Source organism: Panthera onca, chromosome C2 (genome assembly GCF_046562875.1).
Source record: "Panthera onca isolate mPanOnc1 chromosome C2, mPanOnc1 haplotype 2, whole genome shotgun sequence".
Classification (NCBI taxonomy): domain Eukaryota; kingdom Metazoa; phylum Chordata; class Mammalia; order Carnivora; family Felidae; genus Panthera; species Panthera onca.
Genome location: NC_138347.1, coordinates 87631370 through 87658069, shown reverse-complemented (window position 1 = coordinate 87658069; position 26700 = coordinate 87631370). Strand labels below are relative to the sequence as shown.

Sequence of the window (26700 nt, the reverse complement as noted above, 5' to 3'; positions counted from 1 at the left end):
ATCCAATCCCCCATTATTTCACATTCATTCCACCGGGATTTCTTGAATCAAGGCTTCCCACTGAAGCCTAGTAACGACTCATCGATCTTCAAGATTTTCACCTTCTTGCCCTGGTAAACAGCATCACAGCCCTGCGTAGTTCTTTGAAGGGGCCTCGGTAAAACCGTGACTCTGCCGTCTCCCTTTACATACGCAGCAAGCATCTGCCACTCTGGGGGTTGAAATGCCATTTGCCACGCCTAACCCGTCCCAGACCACTCTAGCACGCCCCCTGGAGGAGCCTGGTGGGAAAGGGGCCGCTGGCACGCAGCGCTTCTCCCACTTCTCTAGGGGCGGGAGAAAGGGCTGAAAGCCCGCCCGGGGCGGGGGGGGAGTCCCCTTGGTGGCCTCGTCGGGAGCAATTCTAGGGAGTGGAATCACCCGCTCCGCGTGGGAGGGGCGGTACCCCGTCCGGAAGAAGCCTGCGGCGGCGCAGAGGTGCCAGCAGGGGGCGCGGGCCGATGGGCCACCCCCGGGGCTAAAGGCCGGTGGTCCCTCCCAAGTCTGGAGTGCGGCGTGGCCTCGCAGCCGGATCCCCCCTCCCCCCCCGCCCTCCCCCCTCTCACTCTCACCTAGTCACCTCCCCGCCTAGTCGGCGGGCCCCTGAGGTGCGCGGCGCAGGCGCGGAGCGAGGCGGTGAGTGCGGCAGCCAAGCCTGGGCCTAGGGCCTGGCGGGCAGGGCGTGAGGCGCGCGGGAGGGAGAGGGGCTGCCCCGCAGGAGCGCCCGGGAGCGCGAGGGCCACAGTGGCGCGGCCCCTCCTCCCGCGCTCGGGCGCCTTGGCCGCCGCCGCCTCGGAGCTGCGCCTGGGCTGGCCGGACAGGCCCTGGGGTCCCGGTGAGTGTGAGGGAAGAGCGGGCCGGCGGTGTGCGGGCGCAGCCTCCCACGCGAGAGGACATGGAAGACCGGACGGCGTCTTTTAAACTGAAACCCTGCCTCCGTTTTATGGCGGGATGCCGGCCCCTCCCCCATCCCGAAGGCAGTTCCCCCTCCCGGGGAGGACTCCTAGGCCCCCTGCCGCTCTTTTCCTTATGGCGCCTTTGGGGCCGGGGTTTGGGAGTCCCCGCTGGTCACCCGGCCCCTGTGGGCCTGGCGCGTGGCACGGGCGTGGAGGCGGCTGGGTCCCGGAGGCTCCTGCGCGGCCCCTCCGACAGTCGTGTCCTACGGCGGCTGGGCTCCCGCCCCCGGTCGTGCGGGGCGGCTTCGAGACCCTCTGGCGGCGCATCCCTTGTTCGCCCCGAGCCACAGCCGCAGAAAGCAGGCGTTGGTTCTGGCGCTCCAGTCTCAGGGCGGTGGCCTCGGCCCCTCGTTAGGGTGCTTATACACCCCTTTGGTTTTCTTTTTCAGCATAACCTGGGACGCAAGTAATTTGAAGCAGTTTATCTCTTTACAAAGATAAAAATTTGTATTTCAGGGAAGACACTCAAGTTGGGCACACAGTTGGTTCTAGTTCAAAGACTCTCCCGAAACATTTTTATGTTTCAATTCTTTTAACATCTGGAGCGTATATACTTATTTTGAAATGAGGCTAGAAAAGAACTTGCTGTTAAAATGCTGTTGTAAAAATAGAGCTTTTGATTGTAAATACTTGCCTTATTTCTGTATCTGCTAGAGAATATTTACACTGAGTGAAAGACCTTTAAATGTTGATCTTTTTGATGCAAGTACTAACTGCCTGTTAATGTGGTGTTTTGTACATTCTTATTGAAAAAAAATGACAGGTGGAAAGAGGCTGATATGTATTTTGTAAGTTGCTTTTAAAAAAAATTGTTTCATGTGTCAAACATGAAACATATACATTTTTACAAAAATGTAAAATGTTAAGGTATATATACCTCAACATAGGGAAATGCCTAGATGTCTATACCCCAAAATGCTAATGGTTTTTCTGGGTGAATAGATTCTAGGTGATTTAATTAACTTGGTTTCTAAACCTTTTCTTAATTTTCCTGCAGTGACATGTATTACATGTGCAGTTTAAGTGGGGAAGAGGGAGTGAATGATAAGTTGCATGTGATTCAGAATCTTACCCATGAGAGGAAGACTAGTGAGCAAATGTTTATGTGACATCTCTGAGTAAAAAGCCAAACTTCTTCATCAGGGTAGTTATGTATACAAAAAGTCCATAAGAATATTTGCTGAAATGAAGGATGGATAGCATTTTTGGTCTTGAGTAGGCATCTTAGCATGCTGCCAAAGCGGGGGGTCTGATAAATGTTTGGATATTGTTCAGCCCTGAGTAGGAGTCAGACCTTTCCTGATCAAGCTGATCCTATTCCTCTCACCTGAATCCATGCCAGCTTGCAACATCAATTTTAATGCCATGCTTGGTTTCCTTTCCTTACTTTTTCATTCTTCTGGTTGGAAAGAATTTGAAGTGTATTCTGAAATTGCAAGAAGATACTGTAATGTTTGGCTGACAGCTTTAGAGCATTTAAAACATGAAGTGTGATGCTCTGGGCTTTTTAAATTTTAGAAGCATACAGAAGAGGTATTAGGAATAAGTCTTGAAATTTTAGTTTATTACATAATGGGAAATTTTTGATTTTTTAAGGCACTTGACTGGGAAGGGTTCAAGGAATGCTGTTTGTGGTAGGTGAGGCATGATAGATAGATAGATAGATAGATAGATAGATAGATAGATAGATAGATAGATAGATATAATAGATATTTCTATAAATCTCACTGTTGTCTGTTTCTTTGGGTGATTTCCTTCCCTTCCTCCCGTTGGTGGCTAAGTAAGAACTGGAACCAAGATGTAACTTACTGGTAATAGTGATTAGCAATGAAAATTACTTACACAGAATTAGTTGTTCAGAACTCAGAAGGCATGCTTTTTCATCTCTGGTTCTGCAACTTAGATGACTTGACTTTCCCTGAATCTGTTTCCTCATCAGTAAAATAAGATAGAGAAATGTTCAGTAAACTAAAAAGCACTGTCTTAATACTGTGTTATCACATCACCTGTAGTGCTAATTAATACACCCAGAACCTAGTGAAGCAGCAGACAGTATGTACACTTATCATTAGAAATGAGATGGTCTCACTAATGGTACCAAGTTCTACCTGCTATATATATTGCTTTGATGGTAAGAAAAGCAGCATGTAAAGCTGGCGAAGAAAACTTCAATATCTTTTTCTGACATTCCTTACTTGCCCATTTCTACAGTGAAGGAACACTAACCTGAAATGGAAGAGGTAGTTCTGATTCTGACACTAATCTATTACTTGAATTGGGGTGATCTCTTTATTTCCCTATTTGTTTTCAAAGCATGTGCTTTAAAATTTGATCTTTATTCAAATTCCAACTCTACCAGTTATTAAAATGGTCTTTATTTAATCTTACTATGCTTCAGTTTCCTCATCAATAACAAGGGGTAAATAATTTTGAGAGACTGTTGTACATTTATCATGTTATAGGATTAAATAAGATAAAGTAGGTGCACAACCTGTTACGTGATTGGTGCTCAGTAAGTGGTCATTGTTCTTATATTGTTGGATAATCTATAAGGACTTAAACAGTTTGAAGTCTGATTTGGTTTGCTTTCATTCTATTTGCTTTCATTATGGCTGAATAAAGTAGGCTGATTTATATTCCTGTTTTGGTGTTAAAATATAGCTATAGCTTTAGAAGGTAAGTTTATTTCAGAGAAATATGACATATATATATTTATCAATTTTTAGTGTTTATACAGTATATCCAAAAGCTTATTTATACTTGAATTATTTCCATATAATTTTCCAGTTAATTAAAGACCTGGTGCCATTGTATTCTTGAGTCTCAGAAGTGAACTACATTTTTGCTTATATGACTTCTGTTGTGTATTTTGCTACAGGCTATTTTTTTACCATCTGTGAAAACTTCCCTGTAATTCATTTCTCCTCACCACAGTATTAAGAATTATACCAAGTAAGTGGAATGTGGCAAAACCAATTAGTCAATTTTATAACAGTCTGTGGAAATTCAATCACTTAATGATGATTTGATTAATTGTTTGAGTAAATGATTAATCATTAAATGATTGCTACCTGTTTTGTTCTCAGTAGAGTGTTGAATATGACCTTACAAGTAAGAAAAGGATTTTTTCTTGAAAATTGTATTCTGAGCTTCTATGTGATGAGTATATTTTTTGAAAGTCAGGAGATAAAGATTTGTGACAATATTTTTTGAAGGCATTATACCCACCTTTAGATTGAAAAGTGTATCAAAATATTCTCAGTTGTAAGAAATGGACTTGTTTTATTCTTAACATGGTACCATAAGAGCAATTTTTTTTAAATAAAAGCTAAAGAGTACGGCTTATTGTAATTGTCCAGTATTCACAATTACATGAACATTTGAAATGGATTTCTCAACCTCACCAAGAGGAAAAAAAAAAAACAAACAACGCAGATATTGGTGTCCTACTTTTAAACTTGATCAGAAAAATAAATCCAAAATACAAATGGAGGCATTATTTAACATTTCTCTTAGGAAATAGATTTTCAAGTGGCACACACATTTCTTATTGCCAATAAATTCTTTGGTTAGGTGGAATTTTTATAAAATATTAACGGTCTTTATTTTTGATACTTTTGTTAAATTTTTCCATTTTCAGATTGAAAAGATATGAATGAATATCCTAAAAAAAGAAAAAGGAAGACATTACACCCTTCTCGTTACTCAGGTCAGTAGACTTTTAAAGTTGGGCCATGGATTAATTCCCATACAATTGTATTCCTACCCATTTTCTCATAAATGGATCAGATAACAGTTAAATATCTGGGTCCATTTTCAGGTAAGAGAAAACTTTAAATTCTCTGAACATACATTGTTCATTGTCTACCATGTGCTAGGCACACATCGGAACTTTACAAACATTATTTAATACAATTTAATGGTTGATAGATACTTAAAATTAGATACCCAAGGTTGCATACTTATACAGCATAATTGAGATTTGTCTGTGTGATTCCCAGACTTGTTCTTAAGGCACAACATTAACCTTGGTGGGAGATATTTTGCATGATTGCGGAAAAAAATGTTTTATTCTGTACATTATTTTCAGAAATGTGAACTTCCATTTTGATTGTGTTATTTTAGATCTTTTGGTTGAGGTTGGCTCTCTGCTGTCTTGGTAGCAAGAGAGGTCTTAAGAAGAGAAGTCTTTGTGACCACATGTATTTGAGACAGTCTCTAGCATACCTGTTAACCCACCCAAGCTACACATTCTTCATATCTGAGGAAATTAAATCTAGTTCAGTGCTTGCCAGCTCATCCCAGACAAGACTTGAAATGACTCTTCAGAAGCCCTAACTGATCCTCAGACCATTTCCCCTATGCCTTGGGTTTTGCCTTCACTATATGGCAGATCTTGGTAGTTAATTCAATGTTTTTTGCAGTTAATACATTATCACATATTTATAATTTGTGGAATTCTGACTATAAGGCAAGTCTATTTTTGTGTGCTTCAAGGTGTTATATTGTAAATTGTGTAATTTGTGGTTCTTTCAAAGCTCAGTTCAGTATCAGGTCTGAAATGTAGAAGCTTTCAGAATTAAGGGAAATGTTAATACTTTATTACAAATATGAAAATTTCAAATATGAAAATATGTTGGATAATGGGATGGCTGTTATTAAGTCTATGTATGTTTACCTGGAATTTGTAAAATTTTGCTCTTATGTTCAGATTCCTCTGGAATAAGCAGAATTGCAGATGGATTCAATGGAATTTTTTCTGATCATTGTTACAGTGTTTGTTCTATGAGACAACCAGACTTAAAATATTTTGACAACAAAGGTATATCTAATATTTTCCGAAATAGTCTTTAAGTTGCTTTTATGTATTTGTATTTCTTTGAAAATGTGGGTGAAAATGATGATTTCTAAGTGGGCAAGTGTTTAAATTTGTTTAAATGTAAGGAAACAATTTTTTGTAAGAAAACAAGTATGTGAATTTTTTATTTTTAATGTTATTTCAGACCTATAAATAAAAAGCACATTCTCCTAAGTCCATTTTAGGTGGCTAGGAGTTGATGGCAAAGTGAGACCAATCCAGAGTTGGGAGGATTTATGAAGAAAGGTTAGGAATAGTATTACGTACAGTTCTTCCACTTAGCTGTAGTCTAGAGAGCTAATGGAAGGAAGAAACAGGGTGAATTATTTAGTGTTTTTCAATGTTGCATCTTCTATTGAGGCTTTTCTAGAGCATTGGGTAAATGATAACAACTTGCATTTGTTCTTTTCTTTGCAACCATCAAAACTGCCAATTTCCTTGAACTCCTCTCATAGACACAGAAACATAAATTTTTAAAAAACATGAGGCGTTGGAGACATCTGTGTGAACTCCTGTTTGGCTTAATAGAGACATAGATGGTTACATACAGAGATATTTATAGATATGTCTCTGTATATCTGGCAGTGTACACACATTTTTGGTCTGTTAGCCGAGAGGGCCTAAAAGAAATGACACCCCAGTAGGAGTGAGCACACCAGTGCCCAGATTTTGGTTTCTAAAACCATTCTCCAGTAAAAAGAACTGGTACTTAGAGAAATGGCTGATTCTAGTTCTGAAGCAGGAAATATATGAGACTGGAGCATTTTGTAGTGCCAGAAAATAAGGAGGTACTCAAAACACATACATACACACACAATACAGGTATGTCAAAGGAACACAGGGGCTGACTGAAAGAGCTCCCAGCAGCCAAAGCTGAAACAATTAGAGAGGAAAAAAAAAAAAAAAAGAATTATAACCCAAAGTATAAAATAAATACACATGAGTTCATACTGATATGACTAAGTAAGTAAGAAAGAAATTTTTTTTTTAAGTTTATTTATTTATTTTAAAAGAGAAAGAGAGCATGCATGGGGAGGGGGAGAGAATCCCAAGCAGGCTCTGCACTGTCAGCACAGAGCCTGATGTAGGGCTCAAACTCAGGAACCATGAGTTCATGACCTGAGCTGAAATCAAGAGTCGGATGCTCAACCGACCAAGCCACCCAGGCACCCTCATGTAAGAAAGGAATCTATACAGAAGAATTCCAAGTTATTTATATGAACACTCCTCCCTCAAGGAGGTGGAGCATGACTTCCCACTCCTTAAGTAAGGACTGCAAGCAGGGACTTCCTTCCAAAGTAGAAGAGTGACTTTACAGCAGAGAAACCTGCTAAATACTACTTCAACCAGGTAATCAGTCTGTAGTAATAAATCATGTTAATAGTGTGTACCCTTTATATGATGTGGTAAAAATGGTAGTTTGCCTCTCTGGTCTACCTCCAGTAACCCATAATCCCAGTCTAATCATGAAAAAAACAACATTTCATTAATGGGACATCCTACAAAATACCTGACTTGTACTCCTCAAAACTGTCATGATCATCAAAAACAAGGAAAGTCTGAGAAACTGCCACAGCTAACAGAGGCCTAGAGAGAGATGACAACTGAATGTAATGTGGAATCTTAGGATCTTGGAACAGAAAAAGGACATTAGGTAAAAACTAAGGAAATCTGGATAAGTATGGACTTTAGTTAATACCATCTTATCAGTATTGGTTATTAATTGGAACAAATGTACCATCTTTTTGTAAGAGAATAGAGAAACTGGATTCAGGTTATGTGGGAATTCTGTGTACAATCTTCTCAAATTTTTTTCTGAGAACTTCTAAAAATTTAAAGTCTATTAAAAACAACATTGACATGATGTTGAAGCCCAGCGTTTTCTATTGACCTGTATTTCAGTTTCCCCATGCTAACTTTAAAACATTGGGGCTGGGCTAAGGGAATAAAGGTTTATTCAAAGTCAGAAATTTAAACTTAAAATTCCTGAGTAACTTTAAAAAGTAGATTGTAGTACAAATGGGGCACGTGGAAGCAAAAGCAGTTGCTTGATTGGACAGATTTTTTGGGTATCTGTGGTATATGGATAACATCTCTTTTCCTGGCTAAATCTAAGTCCTTTAGTTCCTATCAGAATTCAAAATTATATCGAAAACGCTTAGTGCTTTAGTAATAATTAATATTTAATACTTTGGTATAAATAATAAGTATTTTTCCAAATCTCTTTCTACAGATGATGATTCTGATACAGAGACATCAAATGACTTGCCAAAATTTACAGATGGGATCAAGGCCAGAAATAGAAATCAGAACTACCTGGTTCCCAGTCCTGTACTTAGAATTCTAGACCACACTGCCTTTTCTACAGGTTAGGGAAACTAGTTAATAGCATTTATTTATTTTATATACATTAACAAAATGTGTAAAATAAATTTTGTACCAATTATTTATTTAATAGGTCTTATTTAATGATAATAATAGACTTATTACATTTTTTCAGAAAAATCTGCTGATATTGAAATTTGTGATGAAGAGTGTGACTCACCTGAATCAGTCAACCAACAAACACAAGAAGAGAGTCCTATAGAAGTTCACACCGCTGAAGATGTTCCAATTGCTGCAGAAGTGCATGCAATTTCTGAAGATTATGATATAGAAACAGAAAACAATTCCTCTGAGAGTCTCCAAGACCAAACTGATGAGGAGCCGCCATCTAAACTTTGCAAAATTCTTGACAAGAGCCAAGCTTTGAATGTGACTGCCCAGCAGAAGTGGCCTTTACTGAGAGCTAATAGCAGTGGCCTCTATAAGTGTGAACTTTGTGAGTTCAACAGCAAATATTTTTCTGACTTAAAGCAGCATATGATCCTGAAGCATAAGCGTACTGATTCAAATGTATGTCGAGTATGCAAGGAAAGTTTCTCTACCAACGTGCTTCTGATCGAGCATGCCAAACTGCATGAAGAGGATCCCTACATTTGTAAATACTGTGATTATAAAACAGTGATTTTTGAGAACCTCAGCCAGCACATTGCAGACACCCATTTTAGTGACCACCTTTATTGGTGTGAGCAGTGTGATGTACAGTTCTCCTCAAGCAGTGAACTCTACCTACATTTCCAGGAGCACAGCTGTGATGAACAGTACTTGTGTCAGTTTTGTGAACATGAAACAAATGATCCAGAAGACTTGCATAGCCACGTGGTAAATGAACATGCATGTAAATTAATTGAGTTAAGTGATAAGTATAACAATGGAGAACATGGACAGTATAGCCTCTTAAGCAAAATTACCTTTGACAAATGTAAAAACTTCTTTGTATGTCAAGTATGTGGTTTTCGGAGTAGACTTCATACAAATGTTAACAGGCATGTTGCTATCGAACATACTAAAATTTTTCCTCATGTTTGTGATGACTGTGGGAAAGGCTTTTCAAGTATGCTAGAATATTGCAAACATTTAAATTCACATTTATCTGAAGGGATTTATTTATGTCAATACTGTGAATATTCAACAGGACAAATTGAAGATCTTAAAATTCATCTAGATTTTAAGCATGCAGCTGACTTACCTCATAAATGTAGTGACTGCTTGATGAGGTTTGGAAATGAGAGGGAATTAATAAGTCACCTTCCAGTCCATGAGACAACTTGATTATTTTCTTTAACTGCCATAATATTAATGTAAAATAATAAATTTGACTTTTGGAGATGTTAAAATAGATGATTTTAAGCAACTTATGAGAATCGTCTTTAACAAGTAAGATTTTTTTTAATTGTCCCATTTTCTTAGCATTGCTACATTTTTCATTACATTTATAATGGTATCCTAAATGTGGTATTTTCAATGCAGGTAGTTCATAGTTTTAACCACTATTGGTGTCTTGTTTCTTACATATGCTCTGATTTCATGAATTGATGAGAAAGAGATATACTAAAGAAACTAGACCACAGTTTTCCTTCTGTAACCATGAGTGCTATTAACTTTTTTAAACTCAAGACAAGCTCAGTTTTTTATATATAAAGTCATTAAAATGCAACGTAACATACAATTAAGTCCACTGATACTCCCATTAATAAGAACCCAGACTCTCCCTCTTGCATGCCCCATCAGGAATTATCCTCAAGGCTGTCAGTAGACTCTCCATCTGTGTAATTCTTTTAATAACACTAGGAGGCAAAAGTTACAATAGGAAGCTAAGATCCAGTTTTGTTGGCAGTCTTTATTTTATTCTGTTTCAACCCCTATCCATGAGTTAAATAATTTAAGATAGGAGTGAGGAGGAACTGGTAAGGGCATTGACAATAAAAAGCAACATTTTATAACTCACAACCTGTTCACAATTTATTTTAAGTTATGCAACAGCAAAGTCAGCCCAAACTTCCAATGTCAAATCATTTATTGACTGAGAAAACCCACTATAGTGGGTATATTAACACTGTAGTGTTAACATAGAACTACGAAGATCTGAGAGATAAGGTGTTCCTGGCCTTTCTTCTTGGCTTGTAGATGGCGGTCTTTATTCACGTGCTGTTCTCTTTGTGTACAAGTCTGTCTCCCAAATTTCCCCTTTTATAAGGTCACCAGTCATAACTGGATTAGTGCTAACGCTAATGATCTTATTTTAACCTAGTAAAGACCTTATCCCCAAATAAGCTCATATTTTGAGGTACTGGGGCTCAGGACTTCAACATATGAATTGGAGGATGGGAGGAAGAGACATAACAACTACAATTCAATAGCAGCTTCTTAAATAGCAGTATCACAAAAATAGAATTTTGTCTATCATTGGACTCCAACAAACACTGCTGCTAACAATATTCTTGTTCAGGAATATTGATATAGTTGAAGAGACCAATTTACAACATATGGTTCTCCCACTACAAGAACCATGGAAATGTACCCTATTTTGAGAATGGTGGCAGCAACAAGTTTTTTAAAAACCATTTTTATCTCTACAATTGTCATATATTGTATAGTTATATTCCTAGAAACTCATCTGATTGGAACATTCCAGGTAGGGTTACCTGATAGAAATGTTTCTTAGAAGACTTAAAATCATAGTGGTTTAAACAGGCAGGGAATCTTAGAAACCATTTGGTGTAAACCCTCCAGTTTTCTATTGTAGAAATAGGCCAAGGTCACAACATCAGTTGTAGCAGACAGGAGTGGAATCCAAGTTATTTGGCTTCTAGTCTAGTGTTGTTTCCATTACACCATGTTACATTAAGATCTAAGGTTTGTCCTTGGCATGTTTTCCATGACTACTTAACTTAGCCACTCAGCTACCTTCTTGGTAATTCTGTTTTTATGCTTTTTTGATATACATCCAGCTTCAGGAATTTTATTTTCAGGCAACAAACTTTAAATAAGTAATGCCTTGGTGGGTTGTTTTTGTTTTTTTTTTCCTCAGTTCTGCATTTTACTGCTTTACATTTGATCACATTAGTAATCAAAGTGATTGTAAGGAAACCTCAGGAAATATTAATCCAAGTTTTAGAACCATATATAATTTTGTACTTTTTGATGAATCTGCAGCTTAAGGCCACATCTCACTGACAGTTTGTCCAATAAAAACTTTTTACTTTGACTCAGCTTTCAGATAAGTTGATGACACCACAAATTGCTTGGATAGCTGGTCTATATTTCTAGCTTAAAAAACTTCTTTGTAAAAACAACCCTACTTAAAAAGAAATTTTTCTCATTACTCTGGGTTTTTTCTCCTCAGAAACAATTCCACTGACCTCTTTTGTGACTTGAACCACATTTCAAGTCTAAGAATACATAACTGATAGTGATGTTTATTAGCACTACAATAGAATTCTTGGCATCAAGAATTCTTGGCAGTAGTGTTGGGCCATTTTTTTTTCTTGTTTTTTTTTTTTTTTTTTTGTCTTCACGTTACTATTAGTTATTACTTATGAAATTCCAAATTTCCCCTGTACTCCAAAATTTGGAAGTGATTGTGCACTACTCAAAAGCTTCTCTTCCTGCCTGCAAATTTGCCAGTTTTACCATTTAAAATCACCTGTCTTCGGTTTCCTGAATACGTGTCATCACGTATTAACCAGTTTCCCCATTTCACAGGGCCTATAGCCTGTTAGGTGATTGCTGAGTTGTTGGCAGGTGTAATATATACAAGTTTTTATTTTTTGGTTGTTTTTTTTTTTTTTTTCCAATAGACTGACACTGTCCCTAATTTTTAAATCTGATTTGCAAAGCACTGTATTACTTAATTCCTGGCACTTTACCATTAACCTTACTTTGCTTGTTTTTGTCAGTATAACTACCTTTTGCAAGAAGTTTAATATATTTCCCAAACTACTATGATTAGTTTTTTAGTAGAATTTTTATGTCTAAAAGCACTACAAGCTATAATTTGAAAAAGCTAATAAAAATCAAATGGCCATGGGGTGCCTGAGTGGATCAGTCAGTTAAGTGTCCAACTCTTGATTTCGGCTCAGGTCATGAGTTTGTGAGTTCAAGCCTCGTGTTGGGCTGAGCATGGAGCCTGCTTGGGATTGTCTCCCCTTCCCCGCTCCCTCTCTCTGTTTCTCCCCCACTCATGTTCACTCTCTCTCTCTCTCAAAAAAAAAAAAAAGGCTTAAAAATAAATAAAAAATCAAATGGCCACATTCGGAAAGTAGATTGGCTTACCAAGTATCAATACTCGTTAAGAATTTAAGTGAAAACAAGTAGTTAAGGCCAAATGTTAATCCCAGTGGAGAAGCAAATTTGGTTGGTCAGGTTTACCCTACAATTAGCACAGTCTCATTCCTATAAATTAAAATGAAATTTGGGGATATATATTTCTTTACCTGTAACTTTCAGTTCTGATGACCAAAGATAGAGTATTTACAAGAATTTTTAGACATGGTACTTAGGTTATGGATTTACATATACTCCTTATATTGGTTTAACTTTCCATAAATTAATCTTTTAAGACATTCAACTCTAAGAAGAATGTGTACATTTGTATTGTATAATATAAATTCACAAAGCTTAAAGTTGTCAGGTGCCTGGATGGCTCAGTCATTAAGCATCTGACTTCAACTCAAGTCATGATGTCCGGGTTCATGAGTTTGAGACACACATGGGGTGAGCATGAGCCCTGTTTCAGGTAAGTCCCACCTCTCTCTCTCTCTCTCTCTCTCTCTCTCTTTTTCCCTCTGCCCCTTGTGGGATTCTCTCTCTCTCTCTCTTTCTCTCTCTGCTCCCCTTGGCCCCTTGCTCACTTGTGCTCTCTCAAAAAAAAAACCAAAAAACACTAAAAGTTATGATATGTAATTCACATTTATATGAAGTGATATGTTCAATTTGTAAATTTAAAAACTAAAAATTTTAAGAGTAACAGTTGTTTGAAGACTACTTCCATACAAGTGATGGAAAAATAATTTTCCTGGATAAAGACTTTGCATTTTAAAGCATCAGTTACCACACTTCCTTAAGTTCATTCTCCTTAATAATCTTAGTGTTAAACAGGTAACTACTCAAACCCAAAATAAATCACATTTGTGAAGAGTAATTTCTTCATTCTAAAAAGAAGCAATTTTCTCACTTTGCTACATAGGAATATTATATTATCTACTAGTATTATTCCCACAGTTAAAGAAGGATGATTATTTAGACAGTTTTTGTTTTTTAAGTAGGCTCCATGCTCCAACACGGGGCTTGAACTCAAGAGATCAAGATCTAAGCTGAGATCAAGAGTGAGATGATTAACCGACTGAGCCACCCAGGCACCACTATTTACACAGTTTTTTAAAAGAATTTTTGTTACCAAAACCTTTAAAATTGTTACTTATTTTTGGTTTTAAAAAAGCAAATGAATATAACTTGGATAGGCTTTCTCTTGCTGAAAATATTGAGCTGAATGACTTATGCCCTGAATTTTTTAATAAAAAGTAGGTTTTGAATGAAAACTCAAAAGTTTTCTAGTTTTTAATCTTACCCAGATAGTGTCCACTACCAAAAAACATTATAGTTGAAACAATTGACACTTTTGTTGCCCTTCTTTTTCAGAGTAACCTGAGACCAAGAATTGGAATCATACCCATCAAATGTAATTTCTGGTGGGTAATTTTTTCTTCTTTAATTCTCTATTTAAAGGCCATTCACCATTCTGTTCTGAATTTTGATTGGCTGAAGTTTGAGAACATTAAATTCTCTTCTGTCTACCCTGTTCGTTTTATTAGGGTTGCCTCTTCTTTTTATGGCCTTATTCCTGTTTCTGAAACATATTCCTCAGACAAAATCTATGGTTAATTACCCTCATCTCTGCAACTCTTACACACCTCCATTTGAGTCTCCAGAAGGTCTAAAAGAGTAAAGTTTTCCCATGAACAAGGTGAGAGTAAATTTGTTTTCTTTAATTCTTCTATTCTCCTAACTTAAAATAAGTTACTTCCTTCATACCATATACCACATCACTTTTTTCTATACCCTCTAAATATTTTATATGTTCCAATCTAACAGCTGTTTGGCTGTACTGAATTTATAAATTTCAGCATATCTATCTTGGATTTTATGAAGCAGAATATCATGGCACAGATCTTAGTAAATACTTCTTTATGGTTGCAAGATTATAGTTAAGTTCCTTATGGCACTGATCAGTTTTCTTTACTGAATAATTAAAATGCTCAGGTAGAGGAACTAACCTAGAATGACAGAATGTTAGTCTATCTGGGAGGGACCTCAGAGGTCATCTAATCCAAACTCAAAGTGCACAACATATAAACATAATTGTATGTGGTATAAGTTTTATTTTCATGGTTGTAAATTATATGTTAACTATCACATCAAATCTGATTATTAATATTTTTACTTAGGACAAAACTGATTTTTTAAGAAAAAAACAAATTGATTTGAATAAAAATATGAAGTAAATAATAATGATACATGGGCATGGAAAAAGGAGTGTAGGTGATACATGAAAGACTAAAATTTGAGAACACAAAATCCTGATCTAAGCTTCTTGTTTATAGCTTAGAAAAATGGTTCTCTAATACCATTAGCCAAATGTTTTTTAAGCTAGAATAAACAAAACTTCTAATTCCCCACTACACTTCAAAAAATTTTCTTTAGAAAAATAAAATGTGCCCTATTTGGGGGGCACTTGGGTGGCTCAGTTGGTTAAGCCTCCAACTTCAGTTCAGGTCATGATCTCATAGTTCATGAGTTCAAGCCCCATGTCAGGCTCTGTGCTGACAGCTCAGAGCCTGGAGCCTGCTTCAGATTCTGTATCTCCCTCTTTCTGACCCTCCCTAACTCATTCTCTCTCTCTCTCTCTCTCTCTCTCTCTCTCTCTCTCTCTCTCTTTCTGTCTCCTCTGTCCCAAAAAAGTAATAAATATTAAAAAAAAAATTTTTTAATGTGCCCATTTTTTTCACAAAATGTTATACCAGACACCTAAAGAGAGAAAGAGAGAAGATGACATATTAGAGAGTACTGGACCAAAGCATATGACTTTGATATTTGATCCCTGTTTGCTAACTATAATTGTGTGACTGTAACCATGGACAGTGGATGTAATGTTACTAAATTTTTCTCAAACAGTTCATGGACTCTGCAGCTCCTTAAAAACGTCTATTTCACTACTCTTCAGTTTGACAAATAGCTATAGGATATTTACTATCAAGCCATGTGTTCAGGAATATAAGAATAAATAAACTACGGTTCTTGTCCTCAAAGAGATTTACCACATAAGGTAGAAAATGCTTCTCTGTCACCTTTCTGAAGTCAATTCAGTTAAATATCAAACTGAGTGACTTTTGCACTTCTAAGTATTTTTTTAATGCACGAGACTGTCATAACATTCTTTTATGTGTTGAAGTTTTTTGGGTTTGTTTTGGTTTTCTTTGGGGGTGTGTGGGTGTGTTGAGTTATATACATACACATAGTATACCTGTGATTGAAATACTTCCAAAATATTATCCAGAGTAGCTAAAGTTTATATTCCCATCAGCAGACCATATTTCCCTACATCCTCACCAAAAATTAGTATCATACCACTTTTTAATTTTCTGCAGATCGTAGGGGCATAAAGTAGTACATTATTATTATTTGAGTTTGCATTATCTGATTGCTAACAAGATTGGAAATGTCCGTATGCTTATGAGACATTTTGGTTTCTTATTTTGTGGACTGCCTCTCCTGGTCGATTTTCAAAAGTTCTTTATAAATTGTAAATATCAGTCCTTTGTTTTCTATATACACTGCAAAAAAAATTCCCAGATTATGTTACTAATGTCTTTTGTTGAACAGAAATCTTTAATGTAGATAGATCCATTACATTTTCCCTTTACAAGTTATGCTTTCTGCATTTTGTTTACAGAATCTTCTCTAACCCCAGTGTCATAAAATTATTTTCCTACATTTTCCCCTAATAATTTTCTGGATATACCCTTCATGTCTACATCTGAGTTTCTTTGTGTGTTGGTATGATTCAAGTTGTTTGTTTTTCATTCAAATGTGACAATTTCCCTAATACTATTTGTTAAATAATGCATCTTCCCCCAGTGATCATGATATCAATTTTATCATATATCAACTCCTCATGGGCATGACTGGTATATGAATCTTTGTACTTATTATATTCCTCTGTTCTAGCAACAGTATCACAGGCTTTAACAGATACAGGATGCTTACAATATTAGGGCTTTGCAATATGTCTTAACATCAGGTAGTGTGAACTTATTTCCTCTACTCTTTTTTCTTTTTTTAATAATCTCTAAACTCAACATGGGGCTTGAACTCACAACCCTGACATCAAGAGTTGCGTGCTCTTCTGACTGAGCCAGCCAAGTGCCCCTCTATTCTTTTTGAGAACTTTTTAGTTATTGGTGGACTTTTTTCTTCTTCCATGTAAATTTAGGATTAGTTCTAATTCCATCTAAAGTCTTGTTGTAATTACATGAAAATTATAAATCATTTTAGAGGGAATTAACATCTTTACAATGTTAAAATCTTTCCTTTTGTAAAAATTGTGTATTTCTCCTCTTATGTCTCTTTTTAACATTCTTTTGAATTTTTTCATAAAGGTCATTTGTAGTTTTTGTAAAGTCAATGCCTGGATTCTTTACAGTTTGGGTTGTTTTGACATGTTTATTTTCTAACTGGTTATTACAGGTATATAGGAAGGCTTCTGGCTTTTTAAACATTGATTTTGTATACAAATACCTTGTTCAGGTTTTAGTCTTCTTAGTTCTAATAGCTATCTTTGCTTAATTTGTAATGTAAATAATCATATAATCTGCTATAAATGACATAAATTTAAGGAATTAAATGTCCCTAATAGCTCTTTTTTTCTTATCACAGAATTTGGTAGTAACTTCCACTATTATTACTAATGAGCACCATTATTAATGAGGAGAAGTAGCAATAGCAGGCATTCTTTTTGTTTGTTTGTTTCTAGTCTTAGATGTAAGACTCCTAAAGTTTCCCCAGTAAGTATATTTAAAGGATATCTACTATAGGTTTTGGTAGGTAGTTTTATCAGGTTCCTTAGTTTTCTAAGAACTTTTATTATAAGTAGGTGTTAAACTTAAGCAATGACTTTTTCTGTACCTATTAAGATAAATATGTGAGGTTTCTCCCTTACTCTGCTAATATAAATTACATTTGTTGATTTTCAGATGTTGAATTATCTATGTATTCCTAGGAAAATCCTATTTAGACAAAAACTTTGTTTTATTTTGTTTATTTTGAGAGACACTGAGAGCGTGAGTGGGGGAGGGGCAGAGAGAGAGGGAGAGAGAATCCCAAGCAGGCTTCACACTGTCAGCATAGAGCCCGATGCGGGCCTTGATCCCACAAACTGAGAGACCACGACCTGAGCGGAAATCAAGAGTCAGAAGCTGAACCGACTGAGCCATCTAGGCATCCTAAAAGCTTTTAATCTAATGTTGGATTCAGTTAGCTAACATTTCATAGAGAATGTTTGCCTCTGTGTTCTTAAGTGTAATTTTTCCAGGAAGGCTGGAGGACAACGGGAGGGAGAGTTGCTGAGTCCCAGACGACAGAGCTCAGCTTGGTGGGGAACAAAGGCGCTCGCCAGCGCCATCTCCCTCGCCCATTCCCCAGCCAAAATCCCAAAGGGAACCAGTTCCTGTCAGGGAACTTGCTTAAGTGTAATTTTCCTTACTTATATCGCCTATCCAGTGTGGTATCAAGGTTATCCTTTTTTTCTTTTTAAGTTTATTTATTTATTTTGAGAGAGAGAGAGAAAGAGAGAACACACAGGCAAGCCAGGGAGGGGCAGAGAGAGAGAGAGGGAGGGAGAGAATCCCAAGCAGGCTCCTTGCTGACAGTGCAGAGCCCTACCCAGGGCTCAATTCCACAAAGCACAACATCATGACCTGAGCAGAAATCAAGAACCGGACACTTAACCAGCTGAGCCACCCAGCTGCACCTCAAGGTTATTCTACTCTTCTAGGTGAGTTGGCTGTTTCTTCTCTTCTGTTCTCAGGAAAAAAAAAAAAAAAAAAGTTTGAGACAAGATTAATCTCTTTTTAAAAGATTTGGTAAAAAGTCACCTCTGAAATGATCTAGGCCTGGCTTTTAAACACACACACACACACACTGGAAATTGCCATTTCAGTTTTTTGAATGCTTATTAACTTAATCAATTTTTTTTTCCCCCTGGGACAATTTTGGTATTTGATGGCTTCCCAGAAATTTTACACTTCATTTAAGTTTTCAAATTTATTGGTATTTATAGTATATATCTGGAGTTATTTCCCCCTTGCTTTATGTCTTCTCTTGTTTTTGACATTCTCGAAAGTGTGCTCACAAGTAGGGGAAGGGCAGACCGAAGGAGGGAGGGAGAGAGAGAGAGAGAGAGAGAGAGAGAGAATCTGAGAATCTTAAGCAGGCTCCATGCTCAGTGCAGAGTCCAATTGCAAGCTTGATCCCACAACCCTGGGATCATGACCTGAGCCAAAACCATGAGTCAAACATTCAACTGACTGAGCCACCCAGGCACCCATTTTTTACATTCTTGAACAGATTGGCAGTGGTATGTCAAATTTGTAAGATTTTTGAACAATTACATTTTAGTTTTTGTTAATCTATCTGTTTTAGCCTTTATATATTTTTTCTTCTTTTTAAAAAACTGTTTATTTATTTACTTTTAGAGAGAGAGAGAAAACGAGCAGGGGAGGGGCAGAGAGAGAGAGAATCCCGAGCAGGTTCCATGTTCACCGTGGAGCCCAAATGGGGCTCGATCTTAAGACCCCAAGATCACAACCTGAGTGGATATCAAGAGTTGGACACTTAACAGACTGAGCCACTAGGCACCCCAGTTTTTGTCTTCTTTATGTTTACTCTGTTGGTCTTTGCTTACAAAGTCTGCTCCATTAAAAGAAAAGCAATGAATTAAATTATGTATTACTTATTATATTAAAATATTTATTATAATATAATTTATAACAATGTGATTTTTACTTTAAAATACAATAATTAGGGGCACCTGGGTGGCCCAGTTGGTTAAGCATCCGACTTCGGCTCAGGTCATGATCTCACAGTTTGTGGGTTCGAGCCCCATATCCCACTCTGTGCTGACAGCTCAGAGCCTGCAGCCTTCTTCATATTCTGTGTCTCTCTCTGTGCCCTTCTCTCTCTCTCTCTCAAAAATGAATAAACACTAAAAAATTTTTAAATATATATATAATACAATAATTACATTAAGCATGTAATTATTGTTTACAGAACTAATCATGATTTTTACTATGATGATTTTAAAAATTCAAACAATATAAATAAAGCGAAAGTTCCCTTTGAGATTCCCTATGCTCAAAAATGATTTTAGTAGTTAAGGATTTCACATAGCTATTAAGTGGCATAGTCTAGACTTGAACTACGGTCTTCAGATTTCAAGTTGCACACTTTACCATTAAAAGATTTCTCCTTAAATAGGTATTTGTTGAATGAACATATGAATAGATCTTAAAAGTGGTAAAGGCTTTCACCCTCCACATGCTGGTTGATGCTTGAAATTCATCCTTAAAATTTCATCCCTCTTTGGTTAATGCCTTAACACCATTGTAAATTATAGTACTTACGAGCCAGTATTGGTAATAGACATGTATATGTGTTATTAAGAATTTAAAAATATAAACTATGTGGGGTGCCTGGGTGGCTCAGTGGGTTAGCCTCTGACTCTTGATTTTAGGTCAGGTCATGACTCACAGTAGGTTTGTAAGTTTGAGCCCATGTCAAGCTCTGTGCTGTCAGCATTAGGACTCTCTCCCTCCCTCTCTCTCTCTCTCTCAAAATAAATAATTAAACATATAAAAATTTTAAAAATAAACTATGTATTATATTTTCTCATTATAGAAATACATGCTCAATATAGAAAATGTGAAAACCGAGAAGTACAAAGGAAAAAAAATCACATGTAATATCGTCATCCAGAAATAAAATATATGTATTACACATAATTTATGAAAATATTTTTATATACTGGTGAATAAGTCTGTGTAAGTATTTTTCTAAAACAATCTTTAATGACTACATCATATTCCATCCTGTCCACATACCATAATTTATCTAAGCCCTCTCCTCTGGGGGAACACTTAAATTGTTCACAATTTTTCATGGTTTTAAATAATATTTTACTCTATATTTCTTTGTACTTTTAAATATATTTATAATATTTGGTTATACATTTCAAGGTTGTTTTGGTTTGTTTTGTTTTTTTATTTAAATAATCTCTACACCAGGGCGCCTGCGTGGTTCAGTCGGTTGAGCATCTGACTTCCACTCAGGTCATGATCTCGCGGTTTGTGAGTTCAAGCTCCGCATCAGGCTCTGTGCTGCCAGCTTGGAGCCTGGAGCCTGCTTAGGATTCTGTGTCTCCCTGTGTCTCAGCCCCTCCCCTGTTTGCACTCTGTCTCTCAAAAATGAATAAAAACGTTAAAAATTTAAAAAAAAAAAAAAAAGCGGGGGGGGCGCCTGGGTGGCTCAGTCGGTTAGGCATCCAACTTTGGCTCAGGTCATGATCTTGCGGTTTGTGAGTTCCAGCTCTGCATCAGGCTCTGTGCTGACAGCTCAGAGCCTGGAGCTTGCTTCAGATTCTGTGTCTCTGTCTCTCTCTGCCCCTCCCCTACTTGTGCTCTGTCTCTCTATCAAAAATAAATAAAATGTAAAAAAAAAAAAAATTTAAACAATCTCTACACCTAATGTGGGGCTCAAACACAACCCCAAGATCGAGTTGAATGCCCTACTACTGAGCCAGCCAGGCACCCCAGTTATATATTTATAGCTAAGTGTCTGTCCACATGTTTACTTTCCTGGGATTGCTACGTCAAAAGGCCTTCACATTATAAATTTTGAATAATTTCCCAAATAGACAATAACATTGTGATAGACAGTTTTACGTGTCAATTTGAATAGACGATGGTACCCAGTTATTCAATCAAACACTAATCTAGATGTTTCTGGGAAAGTATTAGTGATTAACATCTACAAGTCTTTGATTTTATATGAAGAAGATTATTTGGGGATAATCTGGGTAGGCTTGATCCAACCAGTTAAAAGTCTTTAAGAGAAGAATAGAGGTTTTCCTAGAAAGGAATGGTGCCTGTGGGCTGCAGTATCATCTCCTGCCCAAGAATTTCCATTCTGCCCTTATTGATGGCTTGCCCTACATATTTTGGATTTACCTAGCCAGCCATCACAATCACAGAAGCTAATGCTTTGTGATAAGTTTCTTGCCCTGTGAACCCTGACTGATACACACTGTAACCCTCCTGCCAGAAAAGTATGCGACTGCCCTTGGTCATTTACATCATAATGTGAAGTTTTTTACATAAGCAGATCTTTATCTATTGTAGAAATAGAACTTTATTGGAAAACAAATTTTGATAGAGGACAATATAAGGATTCTTAGCAGAATGATTAGCTTACTGTATTTGTGTGTATTTGTTTATGGAGAGGTGAGAAGAGATAAGGGATTAAAAATCATAAAATACTGAAGTCAAATGATTCTAGTTTATTTTGCAATTATGCCTAGGGCTTTAGTATATTATTAATATTAAAAGCCATTTTTAGTTTGTTTTAATAATTTTTTTAATTTGTATTTTAGAGAGATAAAGTGGGAGCAGGGGAGGGGGGAGAGAGAATCTCAAGCAGGGTCCAAGCTCAGCGCAGAGCCGATGCCGGGCTTGATCCCACAACCCTGGGATTATGACCTGAGCCAAAATCAAGAGTCGGACACTCAACTGACTGAGCCACCCAGGTGTCCCTAAAATCCATTTTTTAAATGAGAGGTCTCTAATTCCAGCCAGTGGACTGGGCCCTTTAATAAACATTGTCTGTGGAATCTTGGTAGAGTCCACTACCCACAGAGCAACCAAAGTGACCCTTTAAAAGGAAAATCAGATCATATCAGTCCCCACGTTTAAAACAGCTAGCCACTGCACTTACAATAAAATCCAAACTTCAGACCTTGACCTATATGATTCTAAACCTCCTGCCTCTCTAAACTTCCCACATTTTCTCTCCCTCTCTGCATTTCAGATATACTGGCCTTTTTTCTTTTCACCCAGCATACCACTCTCCTTTCTATGGGCCTTTGGACTTCCTGTCCCCACTATTTTGGGCACTCTTCCTCCAGATATTCCAAGGATTGGCTTCCTGGGAAAAATCAAGGAAATATTACCTTCTCAGAAAAGATCAACCTATGTGGCTGTTTTTCTCATTTTTCTTCATCTATCCTATCATTATTTTTTTCTTTTTCAGAATACTAAGCACGTCTGAAATGATGTAATTTATTTCATTTTTTGATATTCATCTGTTCCAATAGAAGATCAATATTTCTAACTATATTCTTAGCAATATTATAAGGACTTTACATGCTATCGACCCATTTAATTTTCACAACAACCTATAAGGTAAGTATTATTAATTAGTACTCCAGTTTTACAGGTGAAGTGCCTGAGGTTCAGAAAGGTGAAGTGGCTTCACTTGCAAAGCTGCATCTCACTAGCTCTGGAAAGAAATCTCCAGGACATCTGTTAAGCTATGTACGGACCACCAGCATCCAAGGATGTTAGAAATGCATGTTCTCAGGCCTCATCTCTGACCCAAAGAATCAGAATGTGCAGTTTTAACAAGATCCCCAGGTGATTCTTAAGTATAAAGTTTGAGAAGCACTAGTCACCAATACATCAGTTTCCTAAGTCTCACCTCGAAAGTAATTGAACACACACACACACACACAACACAGCTGTACTCCCAGCCCAGAAAGCAATTACACAACAGAAGAGAGTAGTGAAGTGGTGAAAAGGTTTTCCTTTATTGTGGCTAGTACAGCAAGCAGGAATCCCTCATCTGGCAGTCCTAACCCCACGTCATTCCACTTCACCCCAACTCCTTTTAGCTCTCCCTCGCTACGCTAGAAGCTACCCACGCCTAAACTAGACAGAGCTCTGAAGACTTTGAAGGGAGAAGAGACGGAAGGCAGAAATACGGGGGAAATGGAAAACAATTCCGGTAGCATTCCTTAACCTCAACAGGCCCTGCCTTCTGCCCTTAAGAAAAATGGCGCTCAGCGTAGATGCACTTCCGGTCACGGAACCAAACAAAATAGGGGAGGACAAGAGACCGGAAGTGACCGCCCTTTTGGCACCCCTCCTACCTCTTCTCCGCCTCCCGGCCCCTCTAGGGAGGCTGTGGAGGCCTAAGGGCTGAGGCTGGTCTGCGGTTGGCGGGTGACAAGCCGGAGCCGGGACAGTGTGAGTGCTTCCTGCCTCGGCTGCCGGCCGCTTCACTTCGCTTTGGGTGACCTTCGTGAGGCCAGGGACAGGGGGCGGAGAGTCGCGCGGGAGCTGTGTGACGAGGCGCCGCCGCGGTTCTGCGTGAAAGCAGCTAGCCGGCAGGTCTGCCAACGGGGCCATCGGCCGTGTGGGGCCGGCGGAGCCCGCGAGGCTCGGGCCTGAAGCCCGGGGGCTGGGGAACCCGGTCCGGGGCTGGCGCACTCGGGACAGCGGTGAGGTCCGGCCCTTAGCTCTGCGAGCGGGGTTCCAGCGCCCGGTGTGGAAGGCCTTTCCCCAAGGTAGGTGTTCACACCCGACTGAGCCGCCTCGTTGCCCTCACCCCGGTTTTCCCACGCAGCTCCTTCACTCAGTCATTTCCTGACCCTCGGGAAGGCTCAGCTCTTTTTTCATGGCCACTCCGTTTCATTCCACACGCATACACAGCAGGAAAGGACTGGCGTGTAATCGTTTTTGTTTAGTGTCTTTTTCGTGAGAAGTTGCCAGAAAAAAAATTTTGAACTTAAATTCCTTGAAGTTCTTGGTACTTTGGCTGGAAACGTTAATGGTCGCGTTTACTTGTTGTGATGAGAGGTTTTTTGTTTTTTTTTTAAGTGTCAGTATTACATTATGATCTTGGAATTTTATTTCCTCACTCTGTATCCACCTCCACCCTCTAGAGCTCCAGGTTGAGAAAGTTGTTGTTTGTGAACTTGCTCCTTCTTGCTAACCCTGTTCCTTGATGTGCCTAAGAGTTGGGAGTAGTCACAATTTAGCCACAATTAGTTTCATCTTCACCAAAGGGAAATAAAGTAGAAATTGGCAACCAAGGTTTTGTCCAATAGAGTTAACTTATTTTGGTGGAGTATCACAAGTTTAAAACACTTCTCCCCAAAATAAAATTATCTCAAAGTATTTTGGCAGTTTATTTTACTGGGGAATTAATGTGGCAGGAAGGTGTCATTCACTTGCATGTCTTTATCATATAGTTTAATTTGTGCTTTCTAACTTTTATTTTCTTTCCCCAGTAACATAATGGCGGAAACTGCTTCTCCACTGAAGCACTTTGTGCTGGCTAAGAAGGCAATTACTGCAATCTTTGACCAATTACTGGAGTTTGTTACTGAAGGATCCCATTTTGTTGAAGGTTAGTTTCTCTAAGTTTTTTAAATACTACTGTTGAGAATATATGAAAAATATGAAGGTGGGGCACTTGGGTGGCTCAGTTGGTTAAGCGCTCCATTTCGGCTCACGTCATGATCTCAATGTTTGTCGGTTCAAGCCCCATGTTGGGCTCTGTGCTGACAGCTCAGAGCCTGGAGCCCGTTTCAGATTCTGTGTCTCCCTCTCTCTCTGCCCCTCCCCCACTCATGCTCTGTCTCTCTCAAAAATAAACATTAAAAACAAAAAAAATTTTTTTAAAGAAAATAAGGTGTTTTATCCTTTTCACCCTTAGTTACAGAACGCATATATAAGGCATTGTGTTAATAATCTAGGAGAGATGCCATAACAAAACCTATTTTTGCCCTCCATAAGAGGAAGATTAAATGTTATTAAGAACAACTTAAGAAATAAGTGCTTGCATGTGAGGTACTATTCTAAGCACTTTATTATATCAATAATGCATTAAATGTCAACACTGGAACAGATTTTAATTATAATTATTTTAAAGATGAAGAAACCAAGACACAGAAAATTTAAGCAACTTGCCCAAGAGCACCTAGCTAGTAAATGCCCAGACTTAAAAGTCAGGCAGCCCACATTTAAGCTATTATACCTCTCTTTTCCCCAAGTCAGCTGTCAGCCTAGATCTCAGACCTATCTTATCTTCTCAAATGAGGCTGGAATTCGGTGGGGAAAGGGCAAAGGAAATTTTCTTTGAGTGTCACTGTTCAATGTTGGTGAGGAATGTCTTATTAGGGAATACTGCTTTGGAGAGAACTGTTGAAATATTTTCTGGTTCCTAAGATTACATGACCATCAACGGTACAATGAAAAGGGAGGGATTTTATAAACTTCTCCAGTGACTGTGAGGAAACATTTGGTAGGTTGGTAAAATCAAACTTTGTCCTTGTCCCTCCTAACCCTCCCTCACCAGATTTTTAGCTTGAGGATAGGGATCATGCCTTATTATTGCGTCCTTATCACCAAACCTGACACAATTCAAGTTTTGTTGAATGAGAGGGGAAAAAAGTAATGGTATCGAATCTCTGTTTCCAGTTTTGAAAGAATTTGAGCTGGCACAGTGACTTTTAAATTGTTTTTAAAAAGTTGATAGGTCAGCTATGTATACTCAAAACAAAGTTGATGGGAAGTGAAATTAAATGCAATATCTTCTATGTATTGAACCCATTATAGATTGAGCATAATATTAGGAGCTAGTGAATGACAGCTTTATAGTCCGAGTTCAATTTTACTGCTTTTACAATCTCACAGAAAATCTCTTGCAAAAAAGAGACAAAAAGATAAATTAGGAAGAACATAGAAGAGAAAGAATAACATGAAAAACAAGGTGAATGTAATGATACTTAATCCAGTCTCATCTTTATTCACCTAATTGCATATATTTTACTAATGTGCTTGAAAAGGATGATAAGATTTGTAAAAGCTGGAGTTTAATTAGATGAGCACTGGGTAAGCTGTGTCAGTGTGTGTGTGTCTCATTAGTACCAGATAGCCAAACGAATCTCCATGTTTTTACCTTTAAAATGAGATAATGAAAATGTAAGTTGTCAGTTCACTGGGGTGAAGTTAATACAACATTGTAAGTCAACTATACTTCAATAAAAAAAGATAAAAAATAGAAAACTGTCTGTAATGGATACTGTAGTAACCACTTAAAATATATATGTAAATGTAAAAGTGTATGTTCCTGAAATATAAACAAAACTGAAAGGCTTCTGCTTTTCACACCCAAGTTTTTCCCCCCGCCCCCATCCTTGGAGGACAAGAGGTTATGTCTGGGATGAGCAGTTACCTCTAGCCTGACTGGAGTAGGATATAGTTGGTAATTCTCTTTTTATGTTAAATGAGCTGTTTTGCTCCATTCCTCTGAGACGACAAGAAGTTTTAAGGTAGCGATGTCTTACCTAGC

General features: G+C 37.9%; 2 protein-coding genes across 5 annotated transcripts in view; both read left to right on the top strand.

Annotated features, from left to right (window-relative positions):
* The first annotated feature begins 298 nt into the window (after window positions 1-298).
* On the top strand, window positions 299-13126 carry ZNF639 (zinc finger protein 639). Of its 2 annotated transcripts, none has more exons than XM_060639264.3 (6): window positions 299-675; window positions 3874-3947; window positions 4636-4704; window positions 5707-5817; window positions 8087-8221; window positions 8354-13126. In XM_060639264.3, exons 3-6 carry the CDS (start codon window positions 4647-4649, stop codon window positions 9505-9507), a joined length of 1458 nt encoding a protein of 485 aa, XP_060495247.1. In that variant the 5' UTR covers window positions 299-675; window positions 3874-3947; window positions 4636-4646; the 3' UTR covers window positions 9508-13126. The 2 variants fall into 2 exon arrangements, with proteins under 2 accessions (XP_060495247.1, XP_060495246.1); XM_060639263.3 differs by having other exon boundaries at window positions 299-874.
* Window positions 13127-23463: 10337 nt separating this feature from the next.
* Window positions 23464-26700, top strand: part of MFN1 (mitofusin 1) — a 49754-nt gene continuing 46517 nt past the window's right edge. Inside the window, exons 1-2 of one of the 3 annotated variants that reach the window (XM_060639266.3) lie at window positions 23464-23588; window positions 24635-24753. In XM_060639266.3, the coding sequence (XP_060495249.1) occupies window positions 24642-24753 (112 nt within the window). In that variant the 5' untranslated portion in view covers window positions 23464-23588; window positions 24635-24641. Of the gene's footprint in view, window positions 23909-24634; window positions 24754-26700 lie in introns of all 3 variants that reach the window. The other 2 variants (XM_078453195.2, XM_060639265.3) reach the window with 2 other exon arrangements.